Source organism: Prinia subflava, chromosome 2 (assembly GCF_021018805.1).
Source record: "Prinia subflava isolate CZ2003 ecotype Zambia chromosome 2, Cam_Psub_1.2, whole genome shotgun sequence".
Lineage (NCBI taxonomy): Eukaryota > Metazoa > Chordata > Aves > Passeriformes > Cisticolidae > Prinia > Prinia subflava.
The window spans coordinates 79,554,767-79,566,864 of NC_086248.1; the positions used below are offsets into that span (position 1 = coordinate 79,554,767).

Sequence of the window (12,098 nt, forward strand, 5' to 3'; positions counted from 1 at the left end):
GGAGAAAGAACTGTTAGGTCATTCTTTTATAGTATTCTTACGTTAAGATCAGGCTGGATGGGGCCTTAGGCAACCTGATCCAGTGAGTGGAATCCCTGTCCAAGGCAGGAGTTTGGAACTAGATGATCTTTTAGGTCCCTTCCAACCCAAAACATTCTAGGATTCCATTCTATGAAAGCTGTTCAAGTTTTTAGTTCTCATATTTACCTAAACTGCTCCATTGTGCTAATCAGGCAGCTTGACTATTCTCAGGAGTTAAACGGAGTACTGGTAAAATTCCCTTTTCCAATGTACCTAATAATGCCTACACAGACATTTCCAGTCTACTGTTCAATCTTGTTTCTTAGTCAGTCCATCTATGATAGAGCCATGAACCCTCAGAATCAGCAAAAGCACTTGGTTCATCCAGGAAATGATCTTTACTGCTGATATGGTACTATCTCTAGTGTTTATATCACAGAACAGTTCTACATTTTATGAATGTAGAGCATCTATTTTAAATAAGAACTATTTCAGTCACTAGTTCAGTCTGTGAACTATTCCAAGTTAATGATCTTCACATAAATTCCAGATTTAAATAGATAAGAGAGCTATTAAAAGACTAAGTTTACAATAAAATGGAAACTTTCCTGTTATCATTAATGTATGATTAATGTACATCACTTCAGAGATATCACATTGCTAAGGGTGACTTTCTTCAAAGCCTTCACATCAATGCAAAGAGTATTTCTTCAAAGACTTCAAAATGCTGGCAGGAGGAACCTAATTTGAGGGGTTGCTTTGCTCGCTTGTGCACATCATGAAAAAAAGCCCTTTCCCATTGGAAGACAGTTTTTCCTCCTTCTTGGAGTTGGTCTGGCTGGAAAAGGAATTTTTCTGTGGAAAATCTTGTCATCATCCCTAACTCTGAGTTTTGTTACTACGTTTCTTCTCTCAGCAGTAGATGATATGCACACTTAAACAGCATCATTTTTTCCCCAGCACCTCTGCTGCTCATCACAGGGTAAACCCATGATTTCAGAATTACCGAAATTCATTCTGTCAAGCACTCTCTTGTGCTTCCTTTGGTTGAAAAGACCACGCACAACATTGATACCATCTATCTGGCTTTTAAACTCACAAGTCCTCAATATAAATCCATTCTCTTCCAAACTGTGTTTCAACTCAGACGTGGATCTCCTTTGCATTTAAATCCCCTGTTTATGTCTTCTCTCCTCCATAATATTCCTCAGGAAAATTACATGAGTAATACTGAATTGCACATGTATTTCCTACCCCCATCTGTGAATTCAGCCTATTCCAGGACTCAAGAATTTGTAAACATTATGCATGTCTGCTTTCATACACGTAAAGAAGCCAACCTCCACTTGATCATAGCCCAATTACTTACAAGAAAAATTCCTTTCTATCAGGGACTTCTCACAAGACAAGGGGAGAAATATACTTTCTAGGGAAGGAAAAAAAGATATGAATTCTGTAAAACTGAATAAAAGACAGAGCAAGAGTTAATCTTTAAATCACCTTAGTCTCTGCAACGCTCAGTTGAGTATATTTTGTGGAAACATGCATCATAATTTCAAGCACTTAAGAGAACTGTCTTCCACTATTACAGAAGAACAATAAAGGTTTGTCATAATGCACTAGGAAGATACTTTGGAACTCAAAAAAATCCCACTAAACCCCAAGCAAAAACCTGACTAAAGAAAAACCATAAGAAAACCCAAACCCACAGCACCAGAGACACTAAGTAGAAAGCACTGCAAATCAGGTTAGTTCTAGGCACTATTCTGCAGGTCCTTGGATTACAAAAGTATTTTTACAAAACTTAATATTACATATTAATAATATTTAAATATTATTATATATATATCCTTAAATATTCCCTTGATATAGCAGTGGATTCAACAGCCACACTCCCCAGAAGCTTCAAAATCACAAGGTACCATCATTCTCCAATTTTTAAGGGCTTGAAGCCAATGAAGACTCATTTCAATTAACTAGAGGAGGCAGACACACATGATCAGGAATCAGAACTTTGTATCATTAGTATTGCATCATTGCACTCTCCTGTACTACAGGAAGATTTTTAATTACTCCTAGAATAAAAAATGTCAGGGGTAGATGCCCACATAATAGAAAAACAAGAACAAGGAAGCTGGAATTAAAGAAATACTGTAACTAAAAAATCCCCCAAAATATCCAGAAAGTACATCAATAACATCATCTATTGATGGTACACAAGTACTATCAGATAAGGTACACAAATATGAACATCTGGAGTATTCACAGCTGCAACATAAGTCAGTCTTCAAAATACACTCTGAAGCATTTGGAAATACTGCTCTGAAGGAGTCTTAAGACTTGTCTTAAATCTCTTCACTAAAGATCCTTTCAAAGTACCTTGCATGTACTATTTGAAGCCCTAAGCCAAAGTTGCAGGACAAAAGGAGTATTTACTTCCAATAGGTGTTACACCAGAGAAATCTCACAGGTAATCTGATAAAGACACATCTGAAAAAAGTGGATGGCCACCTTCTTCCTAAATACTCTTTTCATTGAATTTATTTATTTATTTAAGGCCCTTTAGAGGAAAAGGAAGAGAAATAACTATTTATGATTGAGTATTCAACTGAGCTTTCAGTCCTCCAGTGTGAATACTAGTACACAGTTCTTTTACATGTCAGACATCTTTTTCATCTGTAATTCTCTGAAATTTTATTGAGAGAACTTTGTGGCCTTATTTTGCTGAACACAATACAGCCATACAGAAGCCCTCACTCTATAATTTCAAAACAGTAAGTTTCCATTCACACTTGGCTTGAAAATAGATCTACTTACACACAAGGAATAATGACAGAAACTAAACTGCAAAACATGGTTATTATGGAATTCACTGAGTGATCCATTGTTCCTCTCTCAGCCTGTCCACAGGTTTTCACCTCATTTTGGTAAGTCTGAAGAAGTAGGATCCTGCTCCACAGAATATATTTACTAATGAAAACTCACCAGGTTGCTTAAACAGACTGGGGAAATTCACCTCTATACCAGTCCTGAGATGCTTGAGAAAGAGCTTTTTTTGTTTACGTTGGAAAGATACTGAGAAGAAATCTCTATATATACTTTAAGTAATTCAGTGAGGAGACTTTTCCTGAGACATGAAAACTAACAAGAGAGAAAGAAAAGGCAAAAAGCTGCATAAAGAATTAGATCCAAGAGATTCCAGGAGAACAGTTGCCTTCACGTGCAAAGACTGACACTGAGGAACAAGGCAAACATATGTCCACAGACACATCAACATAAAGTGCCGAAAGCCTAGAGAAGAATAGAAGGGGAGAAGATAAACTACAAAAATAACCATATTCTACCTTCACAATATGGAAAAGATGGATAAAATCCAGTAGCATATGCCTGCTAGAGCAGCAGATTCTCATTTAAGAGAACTTATGTTTTCTCGCTGCAGTCTTTTAGTGCTTCCATATGTTTCAAAAAAACCTTGTGAAATGTAAGGCACTTGGGCCAATCTCAGAAATAACATGTCTTCAGCCAAGGGGCTTTACCAATTGAGAAGTTAGAAAAGGATTATAAAACAGGCTCGAGATGGAACCTGTGGCTGTACTGAACTGGTAAACTATAGCTAAGTATGCTAAATAAGCAAGTCAGCTTACTCCTTTTTCCTTCATCATGTGACTTACTTTGCCTCAAAATGGGATCAATTCTCCTTGCTTGCTCCCAATCAGGAATTTTACACAGCTGTTAAAGAGGTAATGCTTTAGGCATGTCACAAATTAACTATGAAAAAACCCAGACTGTTTTCTTCTCCTCTTCTACCTTTCTCATCTCAGGGGATTCAGGGAATCTTGATTTCAGAAGAAAAGAAACATCTATAGTTTTTGACGTCTGCCTGCAAAACTGTAATTTCAATATATTTATCCAAACATTTCTAAGTTTAAAAACTTCCATTTTTAGGAATTTAGGGGATCATTCCCTTAGAGAAAATACATTGCCTATGAAGCTTAGAGAGATATTAAAAACACAACATCTTGTCAGTATAATGCTTGACTTTTCTAAGTTTAGGAGCTAGCCATTATGGGAGACAGGCCAATTCCATATAATACTCTATGTTTTTTTGAAATTCAAGTTATTAAAAAGACATCGTCCATTTAAGATCCAAATAACAGATACTAAAAAATATTTCTATTATGAAATACAAAGAATGCAAATTTTAATTTTAATGCCAATTTTAAATATAAAATTCTTACACTTCCTTATTTAGATCCCTATTTCAATTCATAAACCCTTTGTTAGCAGAAATTTCTTGTGGCGCTGATTTTGCTTGCTTTCTTCCCCATCCTTATTTTTTATTCTTTATTTTGTGTAATAAGTGTGTAATATTACAGTCTATATTAATCCTCTCTTCCAAAACATTACAAATAGTTGGAGCACATAAAGACAATACTACATATTCAACACTGAAATGGTAGGAAATAATGTAAGCAGTAGGATGCTCATTATAAAAACCTTAAAGGAAGTTTTGTCAGGAAAACAGGAAATAGAGGTCACTTCAGTAAGTATCTATACTTTCCTGGACAATATTAGAAAGTACAAAAATAATATTATTGGTAAAATTAAGACTTCAAATTTCAGGGTGACCCTGGAATTCTGGACCTAAGCACAGAGACTGAGCTGCACATCCTGTAGTTACACAGGTTTCTCTTTTCTTAGATTAAAAACTTTTGGTCTTTTGTGCAAGAGCTGAAAATTTCTGTAAACCTCTGTGCCATTTTACTTTTAATGTTGACATTTGTCATCAACTTAATTTTTTATTGAATTAGGTTTTCCTTCATTGATACTGTGTAATTAAGCCTGTCCATGAGGAGTTCACTGCAAGTTTTGTATTTACAATGGCTTATAGTCTGTAGAAATACTTGCATTCAAGCACAGTAGTAATTTATTTTTCATTTTGTGTATCTATATGTAAAACATGTAAAAATCTAAATGCATCAAATGTGCAATACAAATATATAAAGTAGGTCAGATATTGGCCAAAAGCAGGTATTTGTGAATGAAAATTTAAACCCCTGAATTGCACAGAATTACCAAAAGTGCTACTAGAACATTCCACCAAGAAAATATACCAACAAAGCCTGTAGAGCAGATAGCTTTCTTCATTTCAGTATTAAAAACATTATACAAAATGTCATGTGAGTTCTATACAAATATGCTGAAAAGAAAGATTAATATGGCCATCTAGAGGAGAAAAGAATGCTACAAAAACAGACAACACAATTTTTCAGGCTTCAGAATATGATGCTTTTAGAGGCATGCAGCCAGAAAATGGATGTAATAAACTAATTACAGAACTGATAATAAGCAAACCTTAAAATAATATGTTCAGACATTTTGGTGGTCTGAATGATACAAACATATTAATAGTACACACATTTTTAGCAAAGCAAGCAAACCATACAGAATGTATTAATAAAGAAAAGATTATATTTTTGTCTCTTTGTTAAATTTCGTGTATGCAGAGTTAAGTACATGCACATCTAACCAAATGAATTTTGAAAGACAGAAGTTCAGAGTAAACAGGTATCGGTAAAACTGTTTATTGACTCCTTTGAAAACACACAGCACACTATTGCAAAATAGAACATGTGAGAGAGATTAGCTGAGAGATTAGACTAGTGAAGACAAAATTCAGCAGAGAAATGGAAAATTTTCTGAAAATTAAATATTTTCATTACTCGTACTACTCTATTTTTTATGGAATTCATAGAGTCATGGAATCGTGGAATGCTCTGTGTTGGAAGGGGCCTTACAGACTACCTCAGTCCAACCTGCCTGCCCTGGACACGGACACCTTCCATTAGACCAGGTTGCTCAGAAATCCATCCAGCCTGGCCTGGAACACTGCTGGAGATGCGGCATCCACAGTTTCTCTGGGCAATCTGTTCCAGCGCCTTGCTACCCTCACAGAAAAGAAATTTTTCCCTAATATCTAATCTAAACCTACTCTCTTCCAGTAGATTTTCCAGATCTCCTTAAAACCACTCCCCCTTGTCTTTATTCTTAATGATCAGGGGCTGCTTTACTGGCAATGAGCAGGAGGAAAACAGTGGTGAGACAAAAAATTAATTCTGTCCTCTCATCACTTCACTTTAACACTATCAAGTGTTATATGCTCAACATATGGACTGATCAGTGCCTTACAATGGAAGCACAGCCGAAATGTTAAAGACTTAGAAGTAGAAATGATAAAACAGAAGCACACAAAGTCAAATACATTGACAACTTTTTCTCATTTAAACAAAGTACATAGGAACACATCGCTTGTTCGACAAAAGAGTCAAGAAATGGTTCTATCATCTCACTTTACACTTTTTATAAAAATAATTCAATACCCCTAAAAGCTAATTATTAAAAAAAAAAAAAACAGCATTCCTATGGCATCAAGTCTTCTACAGATTTTTTTCCAAGTTTAAGGAACAGTAAGGCTTTGCATTTCAAAAAATCACACTGAAACCTCTGGAATGCTGATGCTTCCTCCTTGGAATCAGAGATTTTTTAATGTCATCTGTTAAGTGAACTCTGAACACATATGAAGAGCTTGGTAGTAACAATCTCGCCTTCATTTCTGATTGTAGGCCACCTTCTTGAGGTTTTCACCTCTTTTCATCAAAGTTCTATGCTGGGCAGCTTTCCCTCTGTAATGATCATCACATAAGGCATTAACTGTCACTTCCTCTATTCTAAAAAATTTTTATCATTGTGCAAAGATTCCTTGAAATAATTTAGAAAGAACACAAAAAGTAGTAACAATAATTATTCCAGTATGCCACCTTCAGGTCACTGAGAAGTGAAAAATGTAAGGTTGTTAATCTGCTACCATGTCCAAAACTTTTTTTTAATAGTATTGAACATAATTCTGTTGAGAATAATGGATTAATAAAATCAGACAAACTCCTCACTCTAATTTGCAAGCATTTTGCCGAACATACGGTGTAGAATGATTGCAGGCTGTCAAAAAAATAACACTTTTTATTCTGCATTCCTTGTAAAATGTGGGAAGAGAATGCTCTCATAAGCAGCAGCAAAAGCAAAATACTGACATTATTGAAGTTTTTGTGCAAGTAGAAGTATGCAGTTAAAAACTTTAAGTTTTTAATTTAGAATGTTTTGATAGCTTTTGTGTTAGAAGTTCTTTTGCTTCCAAACCCTGAATGTTCTTTCATTACAATAAATTTTAAAATGGCATTTATATCCAGCCTGCTTCCAGAATGGAGAGAGCATTGAAAAGGAATAGCACGTGGTGACAGATATATTTAGCAACAGAAGAACAAAAACTGAGGAGGGGGTAACAAGTGTAACTTTCTGGATGCAATATTTGGACTTGTCAAAAAGGTTCTTTTCTCTTAGACTGTAATCCTGATGGAGATTTCCAGACTGGAGACTATCACTCCCCAGGATAAAAATCCGTAACTATATATTCTGATGAATTAGAAGGATGATAAGGAACACAATCATAAAAATTTTTTAAAAAATTGAACACAGGCTAGCACAATGCCTTTGAAGCTTAAATCCTTTAGGGCCAAAGTAAAAAGCTCAGATGAACTCACGACTTTTCACTGAGAAGATGAACTAGATTGGATAAAAAATCTGAGCAGTTACAAAATAAAAAGAGGAATGTCATATAACTATGGCCATTTCAGTAACTAGCCTCAGTAGTCTGCAGAGAGAGAAATATCTTATTTATCTGAAAGCAGTCTTCCTATATATATATATATATATGTATATGTTTAAATCCTGTATAATTAATATCTGGTATTATTTGCTAATAATTTTTCCAATTCCTGTTAATATACATCATCATTCTTTCCCAACAGTGACAGAAGCCACAAAAAAACCCTGAGTATCTTATCTTTCATATTCCCCCTACCAACAGTGTTGAGAGATTTCATAGATATCAAAACCAAACATACTTTTACTATCCCTATTCCTTCTCCATCACAGTGTTCAAGGATCAGTTTTTACCACCTGACCTCACCTCTGTATCTCCTTCATTATTTGCTGGAACCCAGAACTACCTGGCTTCCTACAATTTAACAACAAAGAAAAGAAATTAATTTTCCGATGATCAAAAGACAATTCTTTTTAGCCTGCAACTTACTTCAACTACAGCATTCACGTCCTTCAAGTCTTAGCTTGGAATCATGAATGACCATGTACTAATTTCAAATTCCAACAGCAAACAAACTTTTATATAATTTAATTATATCAAATTGTAGAAACTGTAAACTTTTTCAAGCCCTTCTGGACTGTATAGAACATTTAAGGTGAAATATCTTTTAATTACATGTATTCACTTTTTATTAGAGAACATCAAACATTAAAAAGCTTTTGCATTTTAACATACAAAAGGAAGACAAAAAAACCTTACTACAATACAGCACCTGTACCAGAATCTGACTTTTACCTAACTCCCAGAAAAGTTCACTCTTCCTGCTTGAAACTGGCTATAGACACAGTTCTCACACAACTACTTTCAAATACAAAAAGCATATTGACAAATATTGACAGCAGAATTCTCAACCTCTACATCAAGCTGTCCCCAACTTAAAATCATGAAATATATAGCATGTAAGAAAACATCCACTGTTTAAATCCAACTTTTAGCACCACGTAAAAATACATCAATCTAATCTTTGTAGTAATTTCCTTCTGTCATTTCAAGAGAAGAAAAGATACAGAACATTCCAGTGATGCACACTGCAGTGACCACAGGCACCATAGCCCACAACCGATTCCATTGGCTTTGCTGTTAGAACAGCTTATCAATACAGGAATCACATGTCTTCTTTGTATTTATAATACCACTAATTCAACAAGAGTTGCCATGTTTCCTTCCTAAATCATAACAGCTTAAATTGCCCCAAAAATGAAATGAATAATGATAAAATTAAATGAAACTTAATATAACAAGATATTGTATCATTTCTAGTATTTCTGGAAGAAATAGGGAAGAAAGTATACAGGTGTGTGCTTTTCTTTTGTTTTGAGCATGCACTAATATAAGAAGTGTCTGGATATTTCTTGCAGACATTGACTATTTGCTAGCCAAGCTGCTCTTGTTTAGGACTTACTTATCCAGAACACAATTCTGAAATTTGGAATAAAAGGAAGGCTTTTAAATCACTCTTACCTTCATCTATTGAGGCTTCACTACTGTATCCATCATATTCTGCAGACAGGGGACTATATTTTTGTCTGGTTTCCCATATATAGTTTTTTTGCTGTCTGCCATCCACCACTGGCAACCTGGAACTCTGGGTTCTAGACAAGGCCTCATGATATTTACCCAGTGCTTCATCTTCACTCTCAGATGATGAACCATGCTGGTCTTTACTCATATAAGAATTGTCTGTTTGAATAAAATAAAGCAAATCGACTACAGCTCAAAATAGAATACAAGAAAATAACCATAAGAGGTTATCATTGAAGATATTTAAGCCATTTCAATTAAAATGTCTGTAATATTTTAAAAATATCTTCTGTAATAACAAGCATTGTGATTTTGTAATTGCTGAGAGCTGTTCTCATTTCTAGAAAACCTGAAAGATCATTAAGCCCCCAAGAAACCATACTAACACTTATTCAACAGAAAACAGATCAATTCATGTAAGGCGGCACATAGACATTCTTGAAACCCTTCATTAAGTAGGAAAATGCTTAAAATAATTTATGTAAAGTAAATCCAACACTGCTGCAATATTACATTTGGATACCTAACATATCAAGCAAGCAGCTCCTGATCCTACATTCCCAGCTGATTTTTGCTCTGAGCATGTAGCATAGCATAGAAATGAAACTGATTTACAAAAAGAAGCCTACAACAAAATCATCTTTAGGATAGTTATGCCAGTAGTGCTTAAACTCACGATAACAAATGGGAAAATGCTAGTGAAAGATGTTTGCATGCACAATTTTATTTCACTTACAATAAACAGTTCTTTGTTCAATAACTGAAATTAATGCAGATTTTTTTACTGCAGACAGTTGGCAACAGCAAAAATTACATGGGAAAAAAAATCTATCAAGTTAATTCTTTTATAGCAGTTCTGTAGTGCCCACTCCTGTGGCCAACATTTTCCAACTACATCTCAAGCATGACTTCCTCCCACAAATCAAAGATTAGCTGTATTTTTATTTCTGTAATGGGAAAATTTCCTCCTGCCTTTTCCCAAAGTTCAAATGGATTTGGCCCAAATTTAACATGTCTTGCAGAGGTTCTGTAGATCTCAGACTCTAATGGGCATTAAGAGTTCATGTAAACTCAGAAGTCAGCATTACCTCTACTCTGAGAGCAAACCTATGGTGTATGATTTGCCAGTGCATTTTTCCACTACCAGCAGAGACTTGAGATGCCCATAATGCCATTTCTCAGCTCCTGACTCTGAGGGAATGTTGTCTGACATGCTATCCAGCCACGCTCAACTGCTTCTCCCCTCCCTGCTTTTGTACCCTAAGCTCCAGATCTGCATTTCCACTGCCATTAGTGTGTCTTCATGCCCAGTCAGTCTCACTCCTCTGGCTGGGCATTCCTGCTAAAAGAGAGATTCAGCTTATCCAAAATCCTGCCAGTTAAAATTAAATTAATTCAATGTGTGCCAGCCATCTAGGCCTCTTTTAAAGTCAAGTGTTTGCCTCTTAGTACTACAGAGGTCCATCTTTCCTACTTCTAGGAATCACTTCCCAAAGAAGTATTTTTCTCCCTGGTACCCAAACAGAAAAACCTCTGGCACAAGTTTAGGCAAGAAATCTTTTGGAAAGTTACATTTATACAAGCAGAATCCTATGCCAAGTTCCTGCCTCTCAGCCCCATACTCCAAGTTCTTGCTCCAAGCACTCACTTTTGGTTTCATATGGTGATTTCCTCTATTCTCTTTGGCTATTCAGTCCCAAATTCTCTTTATTTGCACCTAACCAACTACTCATGTAACCTTGGTCTTTCACCTTTAATCTCTCCACCTTCATATGAAGTTATCAGTTCCCTCCACAGCTGTCACCCTTCCTAGTTCAAATCCCAATCTACCATGTGCATCAGGTCCTATTTGCTCAGGAAGTTTCTGTCCTCACACAGAATATGTTTATTCTCAATTCTTCTGTTCAAACTCCCAGTGCCCATTGGTAACCATAAGTATCAAAGGCAGGGCAAGACCTGCTCCATTCTTCAATCCCTACAATGAAGCATATGAGTGCAAATGGGATGGTCAGTGAATTTAACAGGCAAAGTATAAGAAGTGTTTACCATGTCTTTTCAAAAAGCAAACTTTCCAAAAATTGACAACTTTTTCAAACTTAGGTGCTTTTTCATAAAAGAACATGGGCAACTCTGACATGGAAGAATTGCTCTCCCACATTTCAAGCACATATTCCAATACACAAAAGTGCCACAGCATCTTTGTAAAGCTGAGTTTGGGGGGTTTTTTGCACAAATACCCAGCACGTTTTTCCCATAACCTATTTTTGGAAACAGTTAAAGATTTTAAACTATAACTTAGGAAAAAAACCAAACAATAGGATCTCAGACAGAAAGAATACCCAATTTCCTCACAATTCTTTCAAATCTGGCACATAATTTAGGCAACTCATAATAAGGTCTTGAAATGGAAATTGTCATCCTAACTGGACATAGGGCCACCAGCTCTACACACATTGTACACAATGTGTACATCAACTTAATTTACTATTTATAGGAATATGGTGCCCTAAAAGACATCTAAGGAGCAACTAGATCTTTCAGCTGTAGATCATTAATGCAAATCCAGCAGATATGGTTCTTCCCATCTATGGATGGCTATAAAGCAAGTTCAATTTCAGTAATCACCTACTGAAAATATCACACCAAGCAGGATATATTCTGGCTAACACAGTCACTGCGAGAGGCTGCACAGGAAAAGGAATCTCCTTTGCTGTAACACGGAGTAAAATTTCATATTTATCTCATATGGCCCTCCAGGGGTTGAAACCTGCCACACTGAAACTTCTACAGATTTCCACAACTATAATTAAAGCAGATCATACCAGGCCTAAAGTACAGA

At 35.7% G+C, this 12,098-nt stretch overlaps 1 protein-coding gene across 3 annotated transcripts in view; it reads right to left on the minus strand.

The window, feature by feature from the left end:
* SYT14 (synaptotagmin 14) overlaps positions 1-12,098 on the minus strand; it is an 88,145-nt gene that overhangs the window by 46,047 nt on the left and 30,000 nt on the right. The window contains exon 2 of one of the 3 annotated variants that reach the window (XM_063390742.1): positions 9,200-9,418. The exons of the other annotated variants lie outside the window; for them this stretch is intronic. Within the exon in view, the coding sequence (XP_063246812.1) occupies positions 9,200-9,418 (219 nt within the window). The remainder of the gene's footprint in view (positions 1-9,199; positions 9,419-12,098) is intronic. 3 annotated transcript variants of the gene reach the window in all.